Below are 27,345 nucleotides of genomic sequence, written 5' to 3'. Positions count from 1 at the left end.
TGTTATTTCCTAATTGCTTATGCTGCAAAAGTATAGAAAATGGCTATTATTCCCCACAAACTTTGCTTTTGTGACCAGGACAGTGATATTTTGAAATTTACCTATTTTCCAGAACATTCCAGATAGATTCAGTGCTGAGTAAACTTGGAGTAACTTCTAGAACTTTCTAGAACTTTCCAGTAATATAAATAGTAGTATAAATACAGGGGCCTTAGCCCACCAGTTCAGTTTATTTACAGCTGCCTAAGTGGATACATATCTGCATTTTTCTGAGATGGCATCAAGAGGCTGCAATGGTGGCATTCCTGATGGGTCTCCAAGACGGTTTTCCCAAGTTTCCCTGCTATCTTTGCCTTTGGGACAGCAGGAACACCAAGGCGCACTACCACAGGCGGGACTGGCCACAGTGGACCGAGTTCTCTGTGGGGAGGAACAACGTCAAGTGGGAGCCACTGGTGGACCCCCGGAAGGTGCTGATGCCACCAATGCACATCAAATTGGGCCTTATGAAACAATTTGTCAGAGCTCTAGATAAGGAGTCGGCAGCCTTCAAGTACCTTCAAGACTTCTTCCCTAAGCTGTCTGAGGCAAAGGTCAAAGCCAGTGTCTTCGTCGGACCACAGATAAAGAAGATCCTGCAGCGCAATGAATTCCCCAAGAAGCTCAGTAGTGAGGAGGAAGCGGCTTGGAACAGCTTTGTCGCAGTGATTCGGGGCTTCCTGGGCAATCACAAGGCCGAAAACTATGTGGAGCTGGTTGAGACTCTGTTGAAGAACTACGGCACAATGGGCTGTAGGATGTCCCTCAAAGTCCATATCCTTGATGCTCATCTTGATAAATTCAAGGAGAACATGAGAGAGTACTCGGGGGAGCAAGGCGAGTGCTTCCACCAGGATATACTGGACTTTGAATGCTGCTACCAAGGACAGTATAACGAGAACATGATGGGAGACTACATTTGGGGGCTGATTTGTGAAAGTGATTTACAGTATAATCGTAAATCCCGAAAAACTACTCACTTCTAAATCTTTTGTAGTCATTTTTGTATTACTTTAGTATAAATACATGTTAATTTGGATTCATATGTTGTTTTTTTCTGACTTTATGTGAACGAAAAGACCGTTTTCTCATTGGAAATAGGTACATTTCAAAAGATCACTGTCCTGGTCACAAAAGCAAAGTTTGTGGGGAATAATAGCCATTTTCTATACTTTTGAGGCATAAGTAAATAAAAAATAACACTTACTACCCAGGGACAAAAATTGTGTTACATAGTGTAATAATAATAAAAAAGTTTGCAATGCAATGAATGTGTTTTTAGGGTCCTCATTCAAAATGTAGACCCTTGTGCACTGTAGCCTGTCTGTCACTCTGTACACAGCGGACAAGACAGCTTCCTTTAGTTTTTACAAATCTTTCATCAATGATTCCTTAATTTTTTACATGTATACATGTAGATCAGGCAAGTATTTAATACACACAATACATTACTTCCACTTTGATTTTATTTTAGTTGTCCTGAAACTGTCAAATGTTTCAATAATATTGCACTGAACTGTATTGTTGTCTGCCCTTTCAAAGCTGTTTTACAGGGCAAAAACGAGTTGCTGTTTTGTATTTTTTTTGTTCTTTCAGTTTAGTATTCCACTCTGCTACAGTGTCAATGTCTTTCAGTGTGAGAGGTAGACATCTCACACAGGCTGCTCATTAAGCTTGTATAGCACATGGCATTCCTTCACAAGCAGTGCTTAAGAGGTCCATTAACTACTTTGACTTGTACTTTGTAAGAAAAACCCTCAGTTATACAGGTACTTCCTGCCTAAATGTTGGTGTTAATATGTTCTCTGCACTAGATATGTTAATATAGTGTTACACGTTTTTGGAAATAAACAAGAAAAAAAAATGCAAACATTAATTTATATAAAGAGTTTAGTATTGTATGTGATTCCCCTAAAAACCTGATGCTGGATCTACTGCTGCTGAAACCCATTAAACAATATGTTATACAGTATGTGTATATTCTGGGTGTAATGTCCTCTTGGCCTAGAGATATAGGTAAACAGCCTGTCATTTCTGTCCTGCTTGGAAACACTATGATCTAGGACAGGACTGCTGACCTTACAAGTTATATTATAGATCCTATACAATTATTATTATGAGTATGATTATGATGATTATTATGATGATTATGATTATTATTTTTAAGGTACAACTCCTATGAATTCAACTCTGCATATGTTTATTTTTATTTTGAAGACCAGGGTAAATTACTCCGAGGCTTAACTGCAGGAAGGGCTTAGAATAATCTTACAGTGCACTTTATTTATGGCAGTGTCAGCTGCACAGGTACACAAGCTGTCTCCCCATATCGAAGCGTGACATTCTATGAACTAACCAGAAATGTTTCCGCAATTACCTGCAGGCTTTGCTTGTCACCCATAAACTCAGCTGTAGCTCTGTGACGCATTAAAAAAATAAAAATAAATAAATATGAAAGCATGTTAATGGTAACAGCAGTAGCACAGGCATTTTCAACAATAGATTATAGGGCTTGTCGCTGCATAAGTATTATGTTTAGTAGACATTTGAATTACCACTGTCTCCAAACCTGTCATGAAAACACTTCTCGGTTTATTAAATAAAACAGATATTCTCATGCTAAGAAAATGATTTTTAAGTGTATACTTTATTATAAATAACCCTTTTTTTAATATAGAATTTCATTGTTCTTGCCAGCAAACTGAACTGCATGAAAGTCACAAAGCTGAAATAATGCAAGTATGTCTGTTTGCAGCGTGTTCACGTGAAAAAAGAAAGTCAGCAATTTTGAAACCAAATGGTATTAGAAGCAGGTGAACATGGAATATTGGTATCCAGTACCTTTTACATCACAGAAACATTTCTAAAACATAAAGATACAATTATCAGAATTATTCACACATTTTGAAAATACTGCAGATGAAGAAGGTTCTGTGTACATTATTTTCATCTTGTATAAATTAAAAAACTCAAATCTATATTACAGACCTCCTTCCCAAGTGGAAGCTTAAAGCACTTTTGTGGTACTTTTCAGATATTATTATTATTATTATTATTATTATTATTATTATTATTATTATTATTATTATTATTATTGTCTTTGTTTTATCACATTGGATCTGCGATGTCTGAAAGAAATTTGATGAGCACTATAATTACTATAGCCTTTACAGAACTAACGTAGCACAGCACACAATTACTGGAAGTGGCTATTGTTTTGTGGAGAATGTGCTCCTGAGAATAGTTCAGATGCTCTGGTTATTCTAATGATATAAAGCAAAACAACCCAAACAAACAAAAAAAAAACTACAGAAAAAATAAAACACAGCTTCAATAATTTCAGCTTTACCTTGAAATCATTGACTACAGATGGACTGCCACTGCTATGTGCTGGTAAATGTCCTTTGGAAGACGCTGTAAAGGAACTAATGACACAAAGAATACATACACATACATACATACAAACACCCAAACTCTCACAATTGAGGTAAACTCCCCTTAAAGGAAGAATGAACTGGAATGTCAGGATGATGTTCTGTTGTACCCCACACCTAAGTGTTTCTCCAGCCAGAGTTCAGCTAGCTGCATCGTGGATGCATAAGTACTTGCTTTGGACCCCAAGCACATCTTATATTGCTTAGGATCTAAGTTTGGGTCACAGTGAACTGGATGGTAAATGTGGACAATTCCAACCTCTTGGCTTCGAAAGGCCTTCAACCCTGAATGTAATACTTTAGTAAAGAGATCTACATCTTCTAGTCCCCAACCTTGGATTGAGGTATCAAAGCCACCAGCTTTTATCAGATCAATTTTGTATATGCAAGTGATCCCAAATCCATAGTCCCTCCAGAACCCACTTTTCTTGGTAAAAACAAAGGTGCTGTCTTCAGGAGGATTACCTCCATACACTATCTTTGGATCATACTGGCTGAAGATGATAGGATAATATACCTGCTCTCCCTGAATGGCATTGTCTCTGCACCTCTGCAAAAAATCTGCATTAAACATAAGATCAACATCACAAAACAGCAACAACGTGTTGTTCTCCAACTGCGATGAGCCCATTTCTAACGCCAAGCCCCTGGAGAAATCTCCTGTCATGGGGATGATGGACAGATCTGCCTTGGGATACTTACTTCGGTATTCATTTATTAGTTCAATGTGTTTATCTTTGTCTTGGTTGGAGTCGCTGTTGACTAAAATTATGGCTAGTTTTACATTCTGGTTTGTGATAAGACATGTCTTCTCAAAGTTCTCCATAAACCTCAAAAAAATGTCATATCTCCCTGTGAGAGGAACTAGAATGTGGATTTTCTTTTCACTCCTTTCCCTCATCTCTTTGGTTGACTCAGTAAACTGGAAGGGCGAGAATATCTTTAAAGAATTGGAAAGGAATGAGAAGGAGTGAGAGTCCGTGTTGATGCTGTCAACGAGCTCTCTCACATCAAGTTCCTCTGCTTCAATGAAAAAGGGCTTGCTGAATGACTGCTGAAGGTAGGCGTGTCGCCTCACTGGAACCGTAACCTTCCTCCCTTTATGCTTTTTGTAAAGAAGCAGCAGATCTAAGATGTATTCTGCCCCATGCATGGGATCAACCCTGCGGTATCCATACTGAATCTCTTTGAACTCAATCACACGTCCTCTTGTCTTGGAGTTCTCGTTGATCATCTCCATGACCTGAAGGACAGTATCATCCAATGCTGTCCTCAGAAGGCTGTTGATACCTTGACGAGGCATCTGTTTCTCAGCTGTGGAATACAGATGTTTCCCGGTCAAGAAGTCCCACTCGATAACCTCGTTCCTTTCTGTTGGCTGGAAGCGTGTGTAGGAGGGCATCATCCCCAGCTGTTGATCTATCTTCTGCACCTCGGTGTTGCTGAGCTTGCTCATGGCGACGCTCTCCCGGTGAAGCTCAATGGTGTGGTAGCGTAGCTCAGAAATTTTGCGGCTCAGCATGTAGTTGTGCAGCCTATACTGATAGGCAGGCCTCTTGTTGGGATGAAGGGTGATTGTGTTATGGATTTTGCTGCTGTGGAGTTCTTGGATGTATCCCTTCTTATTGTGTTCATAGTTCTCATAAAACAACTGCTGCATCTAAGAAGTAAGAAGAAACCATAAATCAGAACAATGACCCCTCCAAATAGTTCTAAAAAGCAAACAAACAAACAGAGTTCATCTGTTGATTTCTGTGTGCAAATTAAGTTTGGGTTATCTTAAAAATCCTATAGTTTTTAGTCTAGAAGTTAGCCTGCGTGACTGGCTTCCAGAATGAAAGTGTTAAACATAAATCCATGCAATTCCTTTTGGCTTCAGTATATGTCCGCACTTTGTTTTCAATATACAGGACATCTACTAACTGCATATGAATGCCATTTACAAATATATTAGAAAAGTGCTATTTTCTATTAAACTTTACTGTATAGAGTTGTTGCTATACTAATGCTATACTGTATTCTTGATACATAATTATAAAAGCTACAAATATGAATTCACAGGTTTCTCTTGATTTTGTTGCCACATTATCATTTTGAACACAGTACCTTTATTGTGTTCAAGGACATGTAGAATAATGCAATCTCTTCTCTAAACAATGGTGTAATGTTCTATAGTAGTGGAAAATATGCCTAATCAGGTTCATTTGATTAGTTCAAGAACTGTCCTCCCATTAAAAACCTCATGTAGAAAAGATGAGCATAAAAGACAGTTAATTACGCAGAAGCTGTTGTGTGGGACTTGATTAACAAACCATGCTGTTAATCAAAAACGGGTATTACAAAACAAAGGTTAATGGGTCCCCTTTTTCTTAATTAGGGAACCAATAAACTTTCCCATCAATTGCACAGTAGCACCCTTAGACCTTACACAGACCACTTTCAGAAAAGGATACAAAATATAGGCTCACCCAGGGTTATTTCTGTAGTGACGTCATACAAACTAATTAAACTATGATGATTTTTAAGCTCTTACACCACCCCTGAAACATTAATTAAAATTACAATGCATCAGATATGCTACCAAAATGTTTACTGTAACAATGAGAAAAAAAGCAACCTTAAAACATTTCTCCATTTCGAAATGTAAAATGGTTAAACATGATTTTGTGTTCTTGTAGCTTGAATATAGAAAATTATTAAAATTGACAACACTAACATTTTTTTTCACACAGACATAGGGAGTGAACAACTAAAGACAATTGTGACAGACATAGTATACAGTATGAATTCAGGCAGTAATGTACGTTTTTTCAAGAAATGGTAAATCACTGCAACCACTGTGTAATTGAGTGCATGGATGTGTTGAATTTTGGAACAGCTCTTGTGAGAGAAAAAAAAAAATGACTCGTCTACATGCTTTTTATACTGTCAGAGAAGCTTATATTAAGGCATTCAGTAACCAGGATAAATACACTATAAGGATACACCTGAACTACAAAAACTATGTGCACATATAGTAAAGAATACAAAAACTGTTCTTTGGAAGTTATTGATTGTTAAATTAGTTAAAAAAAAAACACAACATCAGGACATACTGAATTATATATTGATATACGTTATTTGAATGTATTTGATCAACTGAATAATAATTGATCATATTAAGAAATGTCTAAAAGTATTAAACTAAATAAACCTTTTTGAGTTTTTCCATGACAATCCAGTTTACATTGCCAGCAGATACCTTCATATTCCTTAGGGTTCTAGACCTGAGCTACTGCCTGAGTAATTTACTGTCACAGTATGAAAACACTCCCATTGCACTTTTCTAAAATGATTAATGTTTGCTTTTATTTCAAGTCTTTTTCATGCGCATTTAGTAAACATAACACAAACCCAGCTGTTTACCGTTGAGTTTGTGTGCAAAGTAAGCTTATTCCTTCAGACCACCTCCTCATTAAGACCCTGCATATTTGGTGATCTTAATGGAGTGATTCCACTATAAAAAGTAACTGCTATAGTCAGCATTATCATTCCTCTTTTAGAATTCTGCAGGTGTATTGGACCTCATCTCAACAATCAACTTTCTGTCTACTGTATATCCTCGTCTTGCTATGGTTAACTCAAGTCCACACAAAACATCTGCTTTACTGATGATGTAATATTAAGCACTTACATTTCAGAATACACTTTCAATAAAGACTCTGGAAGCTTTCTCTGCAGGATAAAGTATGGTGACAATCCCAGAGTAACAAACTCGCCCATAACTAGGTCAGCCTAAGCCCTGTTAGAGGTAAGTGAAATGAGAAATAATCTAAAATAGTGCAACTGGTCCAAAACGTTGCTGCTGCAAGATTACTGAGTACAAAATGAACTGAACATATTACACGTCTTGGAAACTTTGTATTGGATAACTTTCAAATAATCTGGTTATTTTTAAGATTTTTCTGTTGACCTTCAAGGCTGTCTGGAAAACTGGTCCTAAATGTTCATCTGACTTGCTGTATCACTACATCCCTAGGCATCAGCTGTGCTCTTCAAGCTTAGAGCTGCTGGCTGTTCCCTTGACCAGGTGTGTAACTCTGGGAGGTCAGAGTTTCTCCACTAGTATTGCTAAACTTTGAGAAACGTAAAGCACTGCTAAAAACACATTTGTTTTTCCTAGCTTTTTGGTAATAGGGAGATACTTTTTTTTTTTTAATGTAAATCGTTTTGTAATGTTTGTAATCATGTTTTAATTTTAGTGAATGACATTGTACTTTGTATTTATTTATTTATTTATTTGTTTTTATTTTTCCTGTAAATCATTTTGGGATGGCATTGCCATGAAAGGCGTTATATAAAAATACATTGATTGATTCAAATATTGTAACCTGGCCAAAACAATAGAAAATACATTCCAACATTATGCTAGTTTGAAATATTCTCTATATTTCTATAGTTTTATGTAAGATTTAAAATGGAGTGTTTAAAGTTGTGGGTGATCTTTTGCTAACCACAATGCATTACATATAATAAATAAATAAATAAATCAGATAGTTTGGTAATTTAAAATACATTGTTCATGTTGTCGCCATGATCAATGTATTTAATTATGTATTTTTATTTCTAAAGCAGCTTAACAGTTTAACACTTTTGGGCATACCTCAAGAATATGTCAACTAGCATAATGTTGAAATGTATTCTCCGTTGTTTTGGCCAAGTTACAATATTTCAATCAATCAATCAATCAATCAATGTATTTTTATATAGCGCTTTTAATGGCAATACCGCCCCAAATTGCTTTACAGGAAAATACAAACAAACCCAGGCATTTTTCGGGTTTGGGTCCTAACATTTAACTTCAGTATTTCACTTAAAAGAAAACGCTCCTTCGATCTGATGTGATCGTCTGACTATTTAACCCTGTGGCAGGGTGGCGTGTGTGTGTGTGTGTGTGTGTGTGTGTGGATAAAACACATGAGAATGTGGCTGGGGCCGTAACTGAATGATTAATGGGTAATGAGGCTCCACCACAGGTGTATAAGAAGGGCAATCACAGGTGATATAGAGGTTAATTTTCGTGTTGGTTGAAGCTATGTGTTGCTGTCCTGTTTATGTCCGTGTGTTTTTGTATAGACCTTTTGTTTTGGTCCTTGTGCCTTTTTATTTGTTAATGAGTTTTGTTTTGTTACTGTATTTGTTATTAAACGTGTGCGATAGCACTTCACTGCACCTTCTTGCTCCTTAGTCTCTCTTCCTGCCAGTAACAGCTTGGCCGTGACACTACCCTTTCACAACCCCTCTATAGCTCACGTAGTTGTATGATACCAAACCAACGCTTATGTCTACATTTTAAGTACAGGGGTAAATTGTATATTATTATTTTACTAAAATGAAACCAAAACCATTGTTCGGAATGCTTCGGCAAAACATATATGCATATTCACAAATATCTCCTTTAGGTCTAAATTTCATTCTCGGTCTCTATAATAAAGTTGTGTGTGTATATGTATGTATGCATGTGTGTGTGTGTGTGTGTGTGTGTATATATATATATATATATATATATATATATATATATATATATATATATATATATATATATATATATATATATGACACACACACACACAGCTTTTAAAATATATAGAACAGCTAAAATAAAATAAAAGCAATAGCTAAAAGAAACACCTCAACCATAGTCATACATCAAAGTCAAAAGTATGAAATTGAATTTATATAGAATAAATGGGCTTTTCTGTTGTACAGCTGGAGGGTCACCATTCAAAGCATGGTATACAAAGACACAAGTGACAATTTATATTCGCCTTCATTTCTCTGACATTCAGAATCCCAGAGCTCATAACCAATCCCTGATCAAAATAGTCTCAAGGTACAACTGAGACATCATGTAACATATTGAATACATCTCAAAATAAGAACTACACAAAACCATCATCTCTGATTTTTTTGTAAACCTGATTATTAACCTTTTGTGTTTTCGCTCCCCACTACAGTATTAGCCTTATCAGTAAAATAGATTTTGAAAATAAACCTTTTTTCTCTAAGAGTATGTCTTCTCTGAAGTAAATTGCAATTTATTAAAACTTCCCTTGACCACTGGAAACAGTGAATCAGTGATCTTAAGGTGTCTTTTTTGGATCAGACAATTTCACTTCAAAGGCTTCCAATTCCACTTAAAGCTACTTTGTAAAGTTCTATATCAGTCTACAATTGTAAGGGTCACATTGGAATTTGTTTTCTACTATTGTCCTTCAGCATGTAACCTGATTGTAACCAGCCAATATTCACTTTATTGATGTCTGCAGTATTACACACACTGACGTTTTAAGTTATAGACATATAATGGACAGACTGGTGTTCGAATATTGTAGTAGAAAAATTGACATATCTGTAAATGGCCAATAAGAAAAAAGCTGAAAGTGGCCAAGCATGTTCAGGGAAAAAAAGGAACATAGATATTGCTTCCTAATCAACCAGTCTAGGATGTTAGAATTCTTACAAATAATACTGAAGATTAAAGGCTAAATACTGAATGTTCACAATTCACTCACTTATAGGTAACAGATTACATTGCACGTCTCCATTTTTTATGTGGTAATAATAATAATAAAAAAAAAGATTACAATTATTAATTTAATGATCATAGAGCTAAAGTTATGAAGCCAGTATAGTTATTAGGCAAAGAGACAGAAGCCCTCATTGTATTAAGTGATTAGTGGCTACCATTCAAGTGTGCTTTAGCAAATTAGAGAATCCACAACATGACTAACTTGGCATATTTATTTTAATTAAAAACGTTACAGTGGTTTGCAGAAGTATTCACCCCCTACCAATAATGTCACATTTTGTTGAATTGCAAATAATTTATGCACCTTTTTTCAAACAAACTTTTTTTATTCAAAGCTGTAGTGGTTGCATAAGTACTCAGCCCCTTAAGTCAGTACTTGGTAGAAGCACCTTTTACAGCAATTACTGCTATAAGTCTTTTTGAATAGGTCTCTACTAGCTTTGAACAGTAGAATGGTAACATTTTTGCCCATTCTTCACCTGAAAATCTTACTTATTTATATACTATATGCATTTTTTAACTTTATCAATGTGGAGTAGTTTGTGTAGATTCTACATGTAAAGTTTAATTTGAAAGCATTGTGGAGTGCGCTCAGGTGCCAACAAAACGTGAAAAATTTGCAGGGGGGTGAATACTTCTGCAAACCACTGTATTCACTGGAAAAGCCATACGAGCTAAAAACAACTAGTTTACAAAGGTGTCCCAGGAGAAAGGCAAGAGCAATTACAATAACACACAAGCACAGAACAAGCAGACAGTTTCACAACCCATGTATTATTGCATGCACTTCACATCACATACAATCACAAGGCTGGTTCAAGTGATCAAACAGCAATCTCTTAAAATGAGAACGTGACACTGTGGATCTGAGTTCTATCGTTAATGTATTCTAGTCCGAGGGGGCAGCTAAAGCAAAAGCTTTCTTTTCCATAGTATTTCTGACTGTTGGTATTTTGAAATATTTAGTGTAACTGACATTTCTTCAGGAACAAACATATTTAAACTCTGGAACAGACTATTTAAATAGACAGGCAGTAACAAGTCTTGCAGTGGAAAGACGTTTATTATGTTACTAACAGTATTTGGTAGGCATAGGGAAGGATACTGTGTGCTTCGTTATCTTGTTTGCAAGCATTACTCTGTAAGAGAAAATTTGTTACAGCCCAATTTTTTGTGAGTGAGTGTGTGTGCATCTGGGGAATAAATAACCTGAAAAAATAATTCCTTATCAATTATAATGTTAAAATACAGAATATCTGCACTAGAATACCAATATTAATAGAAATATATTGGATTGTATCAGAAAGATCGTACTATTTTTAACAAACTTCTTGAAGCTGTAGCTGAACTGCAGACAGCATTGAAATATTCAGTCAACAAGATATTCAAATAAGACACTAAATGTTGGTCTAGACTAAAAAGTTTCTATTTTAGGATTGTGTGTTTAAAGTTATGGCTGATTTACCAAAAACATAAAGTAGCAAGATCCATTAAACAGGAGTCATATTCTGGTAACTAAATTCCTTGATATAGACTAACATCTTTCTAATAAGTGTCATCTAAAACAGCTGTGAGTTTTACATTAGTCAACAAAGAACACTGTCTAAAACTGACTATGACACTGACAGATGACTTAAAAGCTCAGCTAACATAATAAATGGCAGTTTGTCAAGAAAGATCATGCACTTCTTTAACTTTATGAAAGGCTGTAGATACATTTCTGTGAGTTTACCAAGTTATGCAGATTTTAGCATGCTTAGGAAAGTGCCATTATTATATTTAACCCTTCAAGAACTGATCATTAAGACAACTTTTATAATTCTCCTTAAATTCACTTTCATTTTTGCTACCAGTTGAATTGAAAAGTGAGATTTTAAAGAGTTCATCCCAGGATACTGATATCCAGTATTGCTAAACTACAATACCTTAAAAAGTAAGGCAAAGAGATCACTGATTTAAACAACGAACACAAGTGACACTTTTGGTTCTTTTGATTCTTTGTACAGTACTATCAGTTATCTGTCATTAGCTGTTATGTCTCTGCTACTTCTGATCTTTCACTGTATCTTCTTATGATTCTATGACATACCCATCCACAGTGTTTTAGAATTTTCATATCCTAGTCTTGTATTGAAGGTATTATGCTTTGTTTTCTATTGTATTTAATGTATTATGCATTGCTTTTTACTGTATCTTGTAAAGCACTTTGTAATGGTGGTCCAGTATGAATGGCGATATATAAAATAAAGATGTGAGTGATTGATTGATTGATATGTGAGATCTTTACTAATCCCTAGAAGGTGTTGTTTATAGTGAGTAGATTTTTAAAAGAAGTCAAAGACCACATCCACAGCACCATAATGACAGTAACATCTTTAATTTTTTTTATGATGTAGAAGGAAGGAGGGTCAAGCAACAGTGAATACATATTAATTTAGATTTTAGTAAAGAACATTTCATTTCTGTGCAGGCCTTTTCTGAGAAATACGACATTCAACTTATCCGCCACAGAGTGGTATTGTCCATCATTTCATAACGTAAACTAGACACTGTTAAAAATAATAAAGACTGTATAATAAGACATACCGACATGTTTAACAACTACAGCTGTAGAGCACACATGTAAAAATGTGATGACATTAAGCTTCACCTCCATATACTCATTCAGATACTCACAATGACTTGTGCTAATGAAAGTCCAAACTAAGTTTGTTCACAATTTATTAAGCTATGGATATTACCCCAGAGAAGGAATAAATGATCATTCCTGTTGCCAAACTGTTCAATGTACTGTAGTGTACGTTAAACTAGGATGTCATTACACCATACTAAACAAGATCTAATAATGTTGCTGCAGACCAAGCCTCCTCATGCAATAGACAGCTATTTGAATGGATTGGATCTTTGCTGACCAGTGTACCGTGGTTTAGACAAAGCTATCTTTACACATCTACCCCACTTTTCAAATATCGTTGCTGCCGCTCATCGCTATGGCACTTCTGCTACCTTATGTGGGTCTGACAAATGTTGTAACATGAAACAAGACTTGAAAGCAGAGTACATTTGTAACATGCCGAGGTACCAAATAATAGCTTCATCTAAACCAGGGTACACTTTGATATATCATCATGTACCCAGAGTACATTTCAATAGTACCCCGGTCAACAAAGTCCCAATCTGTGCTATTTAAGCCATCAGCAACACTAACAAGACTGGCTTTATTAACTGAATAATTTATTTTGCAGCATTTACTTCTGAATATTAATCTAATTCACACAACAAACTGTTTTATATCTGACACACAAATACACTGTGTTATTTAATAGATTCAAGCTGTGGTCTCCACAAATTATGCATACAAAAAAGTACTGTTGCCTATAATGGCTTTTCTATAGTGTCACAGAGACGGCCGAAGTGGGCGGCGTCAGAACCAGGAAAGGTAATGAAATATACAAAACACAGGACGGATGAAATGAAGTGATGAAGACGCCTGTTGGCGCCGGTTTAATACAAAATAAAAAGTTTACACAAACACGAAAAACACAGGACACGGCACTCTACGCCAAAATAAAAGACAAACGACAACAGACTAAACTTAACAAACACGGTGAGCCGATACTTCGTTATTATTATTACTTTACTTATTTCCTCCGTCTCCAATCCCGTTCTCCGCTCACCGAACACCCAACCACCAGTATGTGACAACGTGCATCTATATATACTATTGTGCTGGGATTCAATTACCAATTAATTATTCACTTGAATCCCAGCACGTGAATTAATAAAGTGCAATTCCCCGTGCTCACATATTACTACATTTTACTTGCACGTGAAGTGCTGTGCAATCCTCGTGCCTAAATACACATATACATTTTTAAACACTCGTGTTACACAGACCCGTTTATATCCCGTGTACCAATGTCTATACACCAACATTTAAACACACCACACGCAACACATAACAGATAATATACACAGGGGCGGGCACTTTGTTACATATACCCCCTCCTGTGCAAAGCACACATGGCCTCAATGGCCACCTCCCCCCTTAAAAGCCCAAAAGTCCCGCCCAAAGTCCTTGGCCAGGACCAGAGGCTTCCAGGGGCCCACAGGTCGTAATGCTGTCAGCAGGGTAGCATTCTCCTGCCAGGGTAGTCCTAGCAGCGGAAAGGCTGCTTGGGGTGTGGTCTCCTGACCTTCCCCCTCCTTCGGCGCCGGCAGCTCCCCTTGGTGGGGCTTCAACCACCGTTCTTCCTGCAGGGAAGAAACTGCAGAGGGAGCAGGTCTCCGGACCTCCCCCACGATCTCCGGCGGAGAAACTGCTGCTGGGGTTGGCGGTCTCCAGACCTCCTCCCCCTCCTCCGGCAGCGAAACTGCTGCTGGGGTTGGCGGTCTCCAGACCTCCTCCCCCTCCTCCGGCAGCGAAACTGCTGCTGGGGTTGGCGGTCTCCAGACCTCCTCCCCCTCCTCCGGCAGCGAAACTGCTGCTGGGGTTGGCGGTCTCCAGACCTCCTCCCCCTTCTTCGTGGCCGGCAGCTCCCCTTCGTGGGGTTCCGGCCACAGTACTTCCGGCTGTGATGCGGAGCGGCGGGCAACCCCAGGCGATGCAGAGCGGCGGGCAACCCCAGGCGATGCAGAGCGGCGGGCAACCCCAGGCGATGCAGAGCGGCGGGCAACCCCAGGCGATGCAGAGCGGCGGGCAACCCCAGGCGATGCAGAGCGGCGGGCAACCCCAGGCGATGCAGAGCGGCGGGCAACCCCAGGCGATGCAGAGCGGCGGGCAACCCCAGGCGATGCAGAGCGGCGGGCAACCCCAGGCGATGCAGAGCGGCGGGCAACCCCAGGCGATGCAGAGGCATCCTTGGGCGAAGCGAGGCTGGCATCCTTGGGCGAAGCGAGGCTGGCATCCTTGGGCGAAGCGAGGCTGGCATCCTTGGGCGAAGCGAGGCTGGCATCCTTGGGCGAAGCGAGGCTGGCATCCTTGGGCGAAGCGAGGCTGGCATCCTTGGGCGAAGCGAGGCTGGCATCCTTGGGCGAAGCGAGGCTGGCAGTCAGGACAAGCTGGGGTGCGGGTGTTGGCCCTCTTTTCGGCCACTGCAGCCGGGAGGTTCTTCCCCGTGCTTCCCTCAGCAGCCTATGCAAGGGCTGCTGAGGACCGCCAGCATCTAGTCCTGGCCCTTGTGGTGCAGGGAGAGGCAGCTCCTGCTCCTCTCCCCCTGATGGAGGTGGAGGCAGAGGAAGCTCCAGCTCCTCTCCTCGTGATGGTGGGGGAAGTGATACCAGCAGGCATTCACCCTCTGCTGGTGGGGGAAGTGATACCAGCAGGCATTCACCCTCTGCTGGTGGGGGAAGTGATACCAGCAGGCATTCACCCTCTGCTGGTGGACAGGGACCCAGCAGGCATTCACCCTCTGCTGGTGGACAGGGACCCAGCAGGCATTCACCCTCTGCTGGTGGGGGAAGTGATACCAGCAGGCATTCACCCTCTGCTGGTGGACAGGGACCCAGCAGGCATTCACCCTCTGCTGGTGGACAGGGACCCAGCAGGCATTCACCCTCTGCTGGTGGCGGAGGCAGAGGCAGCTCCTGCTGCTCTCCCCCTGCCGGTGGAGGTGGCGGAGGCAGAGGCAGCTCCTGCTGCTCTCCCCCTGCCGGTGGAGGTGGCGGAGGCAGAGGCAGCTCCTGCTGCTCTCCCCCTGCCGGTGGAGGTGGCGGAGGCAGAGGCAGCTCCTGCTGCTCTCCCCCTGCCGGTGGAGGTGGCGGAGGCAGAGGCAGCTCCTGCTGCTCTCCCCCTGCCGGTGGAGGTGGCGGAGGCAGAGGCAGCTCCTGCTGCTCTCCCCCTGCCGGTGGAGGTGGCGGAGGCAGCTCCTGCTGCTCTCCCCCTGCCGGTGGAGGTGGCGGAGGCAGAGGCAGCTCCTGCTGCTCTCCCCCTGCCGGTGGAGGTGGCGGAGGCAGAGGCAGCTCCTGCTGCTCTGCGCCTGCGGTGGAGGTAGGAGCGGCGTGTAGTCTCCTGGTGGTGGAGGTGGGAGCGGTGTGTATACAGGGGACTGGTGCGGCTCTCCCTCACTTGCAGGGGACTGGTGCGGCTCTCCCTCCCTTGCAGGAGACTGGTGCGGCTGTGGAGACAGCGGTGGGACCTCTGCCTTCCTCTTCCCCTTTCCCCCTTCTCTGCCATCTCCTCACCTTCCTCTCCTGCGGCAGTTCCTCCTCTCCCTCCTGGTAGGGGCAGCGGAAGGGACAATTGGCAAAGAGATGGTCCTGGTTGCAGAGGAGGCACCCCGGCAAGGACTGGTTACATCGCCGGGGATGTCTGGCCCTTAGGCGGCACTCCTCCTCCCTGTCCCTCACCTCTTTATCCTCTTTCCTGCTTCTCCCCATTTCTTTTTTTTTTTTTTTTTTGTAATCCAAAGACGCCCCTTTTTTTTTTTTTTCTCCCACACAAAAAAAAACCTCTCCTGGTCTGACGCTTGGAGGCGCTGTTATCCCACGCAGGACACCACGTGTCACAGAGACGGCCGAAGTGGGCGGCGTCAGAACCAGGAAAGGTAATGAAATATACAAAACACAGGACGGATGAAATGAAGTGATGAAGACGCCTGTTGGCGCCGGTTTAATGCAAAATAAAAGGTTTAACAAACACGAAAAACACAGGACACGGCACTCTACGCCAAAACAAATAGACAAACGAAAACAGACTAAACTTAACAAACACGGTGAGCAGATACTTCGTTATTATTATTACTTTACTTATTTCCTCCGTCTCCAATCCCGTTCTCCGCTCACCGAACACCCAACCACCAGTATGTGACAACGTGCATCTATATATACTATTGTGCTGGGATTCAATTACCAATTAATTATTCACTTGAATCCCAGCACGTGAATTAATAAAGTGCAATTCCCCGTGCTCACATATTATTACATTTTACTTGCACGTGAAGTGCTGTGCAATCCTCGTGCCTAAATACAAATATACATTTTTAAACACTCGTGTTACACAGACCCGTTTATATCCCGTGTACCAATGACTATACACCAACATTTAAACACACCACACGCAACACATAACAGATAATATACACAGGGGCGGGCACTTTTCATACATGCATTACTTTTTTTTCATTTTCTTTTTCAATCAGTCAGTTTGGTGTATATGATCTCCAAACACTTTTAAACTTGATCAAAAGCGTGTATTTAAACTATCCAATGGGTTTGTTCCAGTACTCTGGAAGATTAGCATGTGCTTGATAGGAAACTAGGTTTGGTGAAGCATACAGTTTGCAATTTATGTCTTTAACTGAAGATTTTAGACCGGAGGGTGGCCATTACTTTCAACTGAATTTATACTCCAAGTGACAATTGGTAATGGAAATATTGCAGCAGTAGGTGCAAATCTAGGAGTATTTTCCATTAACTTAATTAGTTTCATAACAGGATCAAATCTGCTGGCATCTACAGTGTACTGTCCGAAAAAACAAAAACAAAAAATAAAAAAAACGAAATAGCATGGTAATAAATGCTGTGACAGAAGTTATAAATCCACCACATTATTACTGATGGCTGTTTTGCCCACATAATCTGAACTGTGTATGCACCTTCTGTCAGGTAGCATATTTTTGTTTGACATATGCAAGAGCAGTGCAAAATACTGTGAATAGGGAATAAAACTGTGAGGCACTCTTATTAAATCCACTTGCCTGTTGCCTTGTGAGAAATGTGTGACCCTGTTTCAATCTAGCAAATTAATGAAATTAATTTTATTCTGGAAGCCTTTTAAGGTTGTACCACTTTTTAAGTGCCCTGTGGTTTGGGTGATCAGTAGTGCATAACTGAATTCGCAGGGTCTCACTCCTCTTCTTCAAATAAGCTATCCAGATATTTGAGCTGGTAGTAGCTATCAAAACCTGATAGCTACTACACATGTTAAAGCAGTAGGCCTATGACATAGTTAGGATTTAAAACTATTTAATGCCTTTGCTTTTGTACTTTCTTCAAACGAGAATGCAATATGAGGATGACAGAGTACTACAGAACATTTTATTGGTAATTGTATGGCATTGTAGAGCACCTCATCAGATGTAATGTAAAGCATGCCTGTGTATCTATAATATTGTGGTGAACCTTGTTTCCCACAAGCAGGGGCTTCTTACAGGTGGAGGTCGGACGTGAACCCGGGCCCTCCCACTGTGAAGCGTAGTGCTGATACCGCTGTACAAAAGAGCCGGGCTCCCTTGCAGGAGCAGATATCAGGCTCATGTCTTCATGTTCAGATTGCATCACTAACAGCCCCGACCCTTACCTCCTTGCACGCTACACTGTCCCCTGTCAGCCTCAAATCCACCCTTGAGCTTGCTCACCAGTTCTACATCCTGTAGAAAACTGGCATTTTTTGTATGTCTGTACATTTGTTTTAAGTACTCGCCCACAGGATTTCTGTAGACATCAACTATTCCTCATCAGATTTAATTCAGCTTGGGAGAGCTGGAGTTTCTACCTCTGCACTTAATATCAGTGTGAATATTAATTCCTTCTGCTGTGGGACTTGTAATAGTCTTGCTGAAAGGTACTTTTTTTTTTTTTTAAAGACTGCTATTTTATTTAGTTTTCAGATCAGATTCTGTATTTATTTATTTTTTGCTCAAGTGTCCCCATGAAGCTAAAAATAATGAAGCAGTGGTTTAATGTGAGGCAATAAAGAAGACAGGTGTTATACAGGATCGAATGAAAGAGATTTGATTAATTAAAAAGGAAAAGGGAAAACACGTCAACCTACAAATCACTGCATTCTTAATGTACCTTTGATAACCCGGACAATATTGCAATTCTGAGAATTGTTCTACAAAGTATTGGGTGCTATTCAATAATTCTTGTTTCAGAATCATTTGCTGGTTTTCTTTTTGAGACTAAAACAAATGACAACAAAAGACCTTCTACAGTGTATGACAGCAATTTTTATTGCAATGCTTATGTGACAGCACAGTCGCATGGAGTCCAAAACAGATACCATTTGCTCCTATGGGTATCCTATATATATATATATATATATATATATATATATATATATATATATATAATATTAACAATGTTGTGATAAAGTTTAAGTGTAAACATAATCCAATAAAGTGTACGCTTCACTGTTTTTATACAAGTCAGCATTCATTAAGGTAATATCACCCTCAGTTCTGAATGTCTGTACTTATGTTTTATCTCATTATTACACTAATGTAGGGTCATTTAAGGGCACATATTTTTTAAATGGTACCTGACCATGGTCAGACATTCAAAACTTAAGTTAAAATTGATATACCGTAACAACACAAAACATGAAAACAAACAGACACATTCTGAGTATTTCTCTGTTTTCCCAAGGAAAACTGCTTATCACAGCAAAGTGCAGTAAAGCATGGTGAAAACTTGTTAGAGGTCTAATTGTAGCTTTTTTTTTTTAATCAGATGTACATTTCACAGACCTAATATAAGGCTTGGTTTAAGGTAAATACAAGAATGTCTTTCCAGATTACATTGTTCAATCTCTTTAAATTATACTGATTTCAGAGCAGGTTAAATAGTATTATACAATGACATTGTTACTTTTAAAGCTGTGTTGTTGTTTTTTCTCGTTGGAGTATATAGTTAATGTTCCCTACAGATGCTCAGTGTGCTGGCTAAACACAATCACCTTTTAAGCCTTTGAACACCTCAGAAGAAGCCTAAATGCCATTATATTAATGCAACAGTAAACGATTTAATAAGAACTTCACACAGTGCACCTGTCTTCTTTGTGAAGCTAAAATAAATACATTAAAACAAAATGCCCATAATGTACTTTTTAGTGTTCATAACAATACTATAAGTGACACCTACTTTAAAATAGGAAAAGTGTTTGAATTAATTTTCAGGGCAATATTAGCATTAACAGATTGCAGGCATAAATCTGTCCACAAGTCTATTATTCCTTTAAGCAATTTAAGAATCAAATGGCGAAACAAACAGCCCATGCTCTCTTTCCTGAATGGAAAATTGCCTGTGGAGTCCAGTTCTCTCAACCAAGAAAAACAGGAAGTCTGTGTTTTTAATAGCAGTGGCCTGAAAGAAAATAACTTGGCTTTTATTTTCATTTTTCAATTATGATTCCCTTTCAATTTGAAGATGACCACCAACACCATACTTTTAGGATATGTCTGCTTGTCAGGTATTCATTGAACATTTTATATCAAAGCTGCCAATAGGCCCCTCCATGGAGTGAGGTACTTGGTCCCACCTACCGAGGTAATAAATAGCACCGTGTGACAATTTATTTATTTATTTTTGTTCCTGGGTAGTAAGTGTTATTTCCTAATTGCTTATGCCTCAAAAGTATAGAAAATGGCTATTTTATAATAATTTATAATGCCCCACAAACTTTGCTTTTGTGACCAGGACAGTGATATTTCAAAATATCACTATTTCCAATGGGAAAACGGGCAAATGTGTGTCTTTTCGTTCACATAAAGTCAGAAAAAAACAACATATGAATCCAAATTAACATGTATTTATACTAAAGTAATACAAAAATGACTACAAAAGATTTAGAAGTGAGTAGTTTTTCGAGATTTACGATTATACTGTATTTACAATTTAAATTGTAAGCCCCACGCAGAGCATACCCTGCACGCAGGATCCAACCCGTCCGGCTCGCAGCTGCTCAAGATCACCCTCAAGGGGCAGAAAGTGGATGAGAAAGGTAGACCACGCCAAAGACATTTCAGAATTAAAGGGCCAGATGGCCCAAATACTTGACTACTTAGCCAAGCAGCAGGCCCATACCCCTGAGTCTGTCCCAGCTCCGGAGCATGCCCTGGCCTTACCAGTGGACATTTCAGCTTGCCTCAGACAGACTCAGAGAAATTCAAATGCACTCAAGCTCAACTCCGGCGCTTATGGAGCGAGCCTCCAACTTCTTCCACGTTCCCTGGAAGGCAGTGTTCGAACAGCACAGGTCTGTGTTCAGACCAGCACAGACTTCAACCCCCAGCATTTACCAGTGTTCCCGTACTTTCTGGAGGTTAAATCACCCTCAGTGCCCATTGTGTCCAAGAGCATGGTCTATCTTGCCTCCTTGGAAGGGTCAGAGCTAGAGGGCTAGCACAATTTCCACATAGCAGCCTTACTGCGAGCGCCCCCAGCAGGAGGCCTGTCCCAGGATCCTGTATGAGGCTGCAAGGAATCATGGTGAGGAACTACCGGGATGACTGGTTGATTTGTTCCCAGTCCCAGGAAGGAGCAGTGGCCCACGCAAGCACGACAGACACCATCGGCCGATGATTTCTCGCCTATGCTGGGAAGCCCTACGCTGGTGGAGGAAACCCTCACACCTGAGCGAAAGCATAAGAATGGGAGTGATACACAATCATCAAGTGGTGACGACAGACGCGTCCAACTCCGGTTGGGGGGGGAGGTCTGGGCAGGCAGAGGAGTCCGCGGACCCTGGTCAGGCCACTGGGCATCCCTGCACATAACTGCGCTAGAGCTGACAGCAGTCCACCACATGCTTCAACATTTCCTCCCTGTGCTCCAGGACAGACATGTCCTTGTCCGCACGGACAATATGTCAGTAGTTGCATATGTGAACCACCAGGGAGGGCTTCGGTCCCTGGGGTTACACCACATAGCCTTTTGGCTGTTGATCTGGGCACTGGTCCACTTCCTGTCCCTCTGGGCTATTCATCTGCTGGGAGTGGTGAACTGGGCAGCAGACCTCCTCTCAATGTCAACCGTCAGGTGGTGCAGTGCATTTGGGAACGCTTTGGGCAAGCCCAAGTCGATCTCTTTGCCATGGCAGAGATGACCCATTGTCCACTAGGCATTGACGCCCTAGCTGAAGAGTGGCCCGAGGTGCTTTTGTACACTTTCCCGCCGGTACCGCTGTTCCTTGCCTTCCTGGAGAGGGTTGGGAGAGACAAGGTGAAATCTCTCCTGGTGGCCCCCAGATGGCCCAGGAGAATCTGGTTTTTCAGCCTCTGCCAGCTGCTTCAGGGCCAGCCCTGGGAGATCCTGCTATGCACGGATCTCTTCAGTCAGGTGAAAGGCACCCTCTAGCACCCAGAGCCGGGCAGACTCCAACTGTGGGTCTGGCCCCTGAACAGGACTGTCTGTCCGCCTTAGGACTCTCAGACGCAGTCGTCAGTACACTGAAGAATGCCTGGAAGAACGCATTTGAACGAACATGCTATTATCACTCCGCCAGGTCTGAGAGTTAGACAGAGACCGTATCGCATTCCAGAGAGTCGGAGAGATTCTGTTCGAAGGGAGGTGGAGTGTATGTTGAAACTTGGGGTAATTGAACCTTCCCGAAGTGAGTGGTGTAGCCCAATAGTACCAATAGACAAGCCAGATGGGTCACTACGATTATGTATCGATTTTAGGAGGGTGAATGCTATCTCCAAGTTTGATGCATATCCCATGCCTCGAGTAGATGAACTCTTAGACAAACTGGGGCGAGCTCGGTTTATTTCAACTCTGGATCTGACAAAAGGATATTGGCAAATTCCATTAACGAAAGCCTCTCGTGAGAAAACGGCATTTTCAATCCCAGAGGGTCTTTTTCAATTTTGTACTATGCCGTTCGGACTTCATGGAGCGCCTGCTACTTTTCAGAGACTAATGGACAAGGTTTTACAACCTCATCGAGAGTATGCAGCTGCGTATATCGATGATGTAGTCATCTATAGTTCTTCCTGGAGAGAACATTTGACTAGATTAGAAGCCGTCTTACAGTCCCTGAGGAGGGCGGGGCTCACAGCGAACATGGCAAAGTGCGCTATTGGAAAAGAAGAAACTAAATATTTAGGTTTCATAATGGGTAAGGGTAGAGTGAAACCGTTGGTTTCAAAAGTCCAGGCTTTGTTGGATTCACCGGTACCTACCACGAAAACCCAGGTGAGATCACTGTTAGGGTTGGCTGGTTATTACCGCCGCTTTATTCCACACTTTTCCACTATAGCCGCCCCTCTCACTGATCTCACTAAAAAGAACGCTCCAAATAAAATTAAGTGGAGTGCAAAGTGTCAGACAGCCTTTGAATCTATTAAAACTAATTTGAGTCAGGCCCCAGCATTAATAAGCCCGGATTTCAGCCGAGAGTTCGTCCTGCAGACAGATGCATCGCAGACTGGTCTGGGGGCGGTTCTGTCCCAGGAGAGAGATGGTATAGAACACCCGATACTATACATCAGTCGGAAGTTACTGCCCAGAGAACAGAGGTATTCGGTAGTGGAGAAAGAATGCCTGGCAGTGAAATGGGCAGTGGAATCTTTAAAATATTATCTTCCGGGACGACCTTTTGTACTCATCACAGATCACACTTCTTTAAAGTGGTTAGACACGATGAAGGATTCAAACGCTAGGATTACGCGGTGGTACCTGGCGCTCCAACCCTTCGCCTTTCAAATAAGGTATCGTGCGGGTAAGTTACATCAAAATGCTGATTTTTTTTCCCGGGAGGGAGGAAAAAGGGAAGGGTTAGAGGTTTCCGAGTGTTCCTTCGGCTCCACTCTGAGGGGTGGGATATGTGATGAGTCAAAGGGATTTCGGTCTGTGATTCAGCCTCCCGACAGTAGATGGCATCAAACCAACTCGGGACTTCCCTTACCAAGATCTCGTGACCATGGCAAAAGTCATCTTTTGAGGGGCGGCACCTTGGTGAGGGGCGGAAGTACGAGTATGTAAATTCCAGCCACTGGAGTCAAGTGAAGGATAAGGACACGTGTCAGTTGGGGATTGGTGTTCCACTGACTACAGAGGCGGGACATTACATACTAAAGGGAACGTACTACTGTGTTCGGGGTTGGTCCGAAAGTAAAATAGGAGGAGTAACAGGTGGAGGGAGAGACTGGTTTGGTGCAGCGGGATTTTTAAAAACAAAAAAAAAAAAACACTAACATTTCTTTTGTCTTTTTTTGTTTATGTATGGTTCACCACGAAGACGATTAAAGACGAATCATCACGGTTTGTTTTGGATTTCACCCCTGCACTCCTTCCCTCACACCATTTTGTTTTCTTTTGTTATTTAATTATTTTGTTTAGATAATAAAAATAAATTATTTTATTTCTGTACACATAAATTACTGTCTGGACATTCCATTTAATACACTCTCGCCTCACACTCCCTATGAAGAAAATCTTTCTGGTAGCTATCACCTCCGCTAAGCGGGTCAGTGAGCTACAGGCACTGTCAGTGCACAGTTCCTGTATGCGTATTTGGGACAATGGAAACAGGGTATCGTTGTGTACGAACCCTGCTTTCCTTCCTAAGGTGATTACAACTTTTCACTTGAATCAATCAGTAGAAGTAGAGGTTTTCCATCTCCCTCCCTTTGCAGAGAAGACGGATAGGAGATTAAATTCCCTCTGCCCCACTTGGGCATTTAGAGGTTATGTGGATAGAATGAGAGCGCTGCGTCAGTCTGACCAGTTCTTCATCTGTCATGCTGAAAAGACCCAAGGCCAAGCCCTCTCTAAGCAGTGGCTGTCCCACTGGATTGTGGATACAGTCTCGACTGTATACTAATACTGGCCTACCCCCAACTGGGAGGGTGGCCGCGCACTCTACCAGAGGTGTGGCTACATCATGGGCTCTCTTTAGAGGTGCTTCATTGACTGATATTTCTACTGCGGCTAGCTGGGCTACTCTGCATACATTCACCAGGTTCTACCAACTTAATGTCATAGATTCCTCTATGCCTTAAACAGGCACAAGTTGGCGGTAGCGAGATGTCTCTCATATGCTCATTCTCCCTCGTGATGGCATTGGTATACTTTCCCAAAAGTATGGTGTTGGTGGTCATCTTCGAATTGAAAGGGAAGATGACCACCAACCTTATGAAGTCACATCACTTGCACTCGTGGGTTCGAGGCAAAAGAGGATGATGTCTTCACGCAGTGATTATTTACTGCCTCGGTAGGTGGGAGCGAGGACATCACTCCACGGAGGGATCTCACAGCAGCTTTGATATAAAATGCTTGACAAGGAGGCATATCCCAAAAGTATGGTGTTGCTGGTCATCATCTCTTTAAGGGAACTGGGTTTACACCTGTAACCTATCGTTCTGTGTTGTGGTTGGATTAGATTCCTTTCAGCATTTAACTGTCACACATTGTTTTGTTTGAAGAGGTTTATTGACTAAACCTTTCTGGAAACTGATCTGAAATGAAGTCTTCAAATCCCTTGACCTTTATTCCTCAATAACTTTTTCATTCACAATGACTGCAAGCAGACCTCCTGCAGACCGTGTCTGACCTCAGCGTCTGTAAAGCAGGCACCATTTCCGCAATCTGTGGCACAACTCCAATAAGATCAATCACTTGTCTGTCTGGACCAACTAACATGCTCTTGCTGGGACTCCTGATTGAATCTCCCACTTTCTGTACAAGTATGAGCAAGCACCGATCAGAAGCATAGTAAATATTTCACTCTTATTCTATACTGATTACTAAACCATATCCAGAAAGAATACATGATACTGGAGGAAGAATATGCTGTTGCACCTACTTAAACTTGGTGCTTAAAAAAAAAAAAAAAAAAGGTTGTACAAATCGATTGAGATATTTTTGGTTACTTTTAACCTTAGTTTGTGGTTCCTGGACCTGAGCATGGCCATGGTTGTTGAATGTGATCGTTTAATTTGTGGTGTACTGTACAGTATGACTAGTAGTGAAGTGTGACTATATCTAAACCTCGATATTTGTTTTGAACACGGTTTGGCTGTAGTGAGCTGAAAACGGTAGGACTGTGATGCCATTTACCAAGAATTGTCTGAAAATGGGGAGCCATGATACAATATGGCCAAATCTAATCATATTAATAGTTTATATATTTAATTACATATATGGGATGGGCCCACAAGGCCTTGGTTGTAACAGGTTTTTAGTTATCAGAAATAGATCAAATTTCTCACAGTTAGAAAATAACAAAACTAGTTATTTCCGATTATATTTGATACACATTTTGAAGAACGATACCAGGTTAAAAAGCTTGAGAAACTATTTGACAAACTGTCTGGGTGAAAAAGTAATTGAAAACACATTAGTAAAGGGAAACAGACATGAAAGCAATGCTCAGTAGAACAGACATTCATGGTTTGATAGAAGGGTTAGGTTTAAAGATAAAGCAGTAAATGGTCTAACAAACTACTTGTAGTCAACTTGGGAATGGTTTTATTCTATTTATTGCGAGAGTGGATACTTTATTGCATCTCTAGGCTAAACAGCAAAGGTCAACTCACAGTTGTATGTTACAAGTAAGTGTTACAGTCTGCTGTGTGATTAAATGTCCATTAATGCCGGTAGAATTTTAAGCATTTCCTCTTGGAAAACAAAGATGAATGTACAGTAGCTGGGCAGGTGTAGACTTGAGTTGCAAGGGCCATCAGTGTTAAACATATAAAACACATGTTTGTAGGTCTTCAAGTCCACCAACCATCAGCAGTTTAGATGGTCAAATAAACTAAGATATTATAACATTCAACATTTAGTCGTGGATTTTAAATGACCTTAAATCATTGTTCAAATTTGTATATATATATATATATATATATATATATATATATATATATATATATATATATAATATTTATTTTTTTTTAAGGTTAACTCAGATGTCACACTAGAATATGTTTAATCCCAAATCTTGTTGCAAAAAGGCAGCATAAAATGTCGGAATTTGAAAAGCGACCTCTTGAATTGAGATTCTAAACTGACCTGTACTCATAAGAGATCTATTCACATGGCAACAGAACAAATAAGACCTTACAGTAGGAGTCAAAAGTAGAAGTGCAACAAGTACAATATTTTATCCTATTTTGCAACCAAAGCCTTAACTGATACAGTGCTTTATCAAACATCGGACCAAATAGGATATTTTTAATGACATGAGCCTACTCTCAGCCCAGAAAGTCCAGAAGCACAAGTTTTCAGATATATTTGGTGGTGTGTTCTTCATAGCCTGTCATTTATTTGCCACCCTCCTAGGCCATTTGTAAAGTTGGCACAGTTTAAAGGTGGTTATTTTCAATGGAAATCCGCTGGAGGATCGCATTATTTCCACCGTTTTTTTCTACACCTGTTTTTCCTCACCGATTCATTATTTTCTAAAGCTGCGGAAAACACAGAGGGACTCTATCCGCTAGTTTGTTCATTAGTTATTCTGATGGTTTCTTTTGGCGGAATACGTAATGATCTAAGAATCCATTTTCTAAAGACAAAAGTGGTTTTAATCTAAACTTCCACCAATTTGCCTTCCGCCTGCTTCAGTACAGTCAATAC

At 40.7% G+C, this 27,345-nt stretch overlaps 1 protein-coding gene across 1 annotated transcript in view; it reads right to left on the bottom strand.

Moving 5' to 3' along the window:
- Window positions 1–1,262: 1,262 nt before the first annotated feature.
- Window positions 1,263–27,345, bottom strand: part of LOC121315643 (chondroitin sulfate synthase 3-like) — a 108,298-nt gene continuing 82,215 nt past the window's right edge. The window contains exon 3 of the mRNA XM_041249914.1: window positions 1,263–5,133. Coding sequence (XP_041105848.1) covers window positions 3,562–5,133 — 1,572 coding nt within the window. The 3' untranslated portion in view covers window positions 1,263–3,561. The remainder of the gene's footprint in view (window positions 5,134–27,345) is intronic.

Source organism: Polyodon spathula, chromosome 1 (assembly GCF_017654505.1).
Source record: "Polyodon spathula isolate WHYD16114869_AA chromosome 1, ASM1765450v1, whole genome shotgun sequence".
NCBI lineage: Eukaryota > Metazoa > Chordata > Actinopteri > Acipenseriformes > Polyodontidae > Polyodon > Polyodon spathula.
Note: the sequence above shows the minus strand (reverse complement) of the source record. Positions and strands in the feature narration are given on the sequence as shown.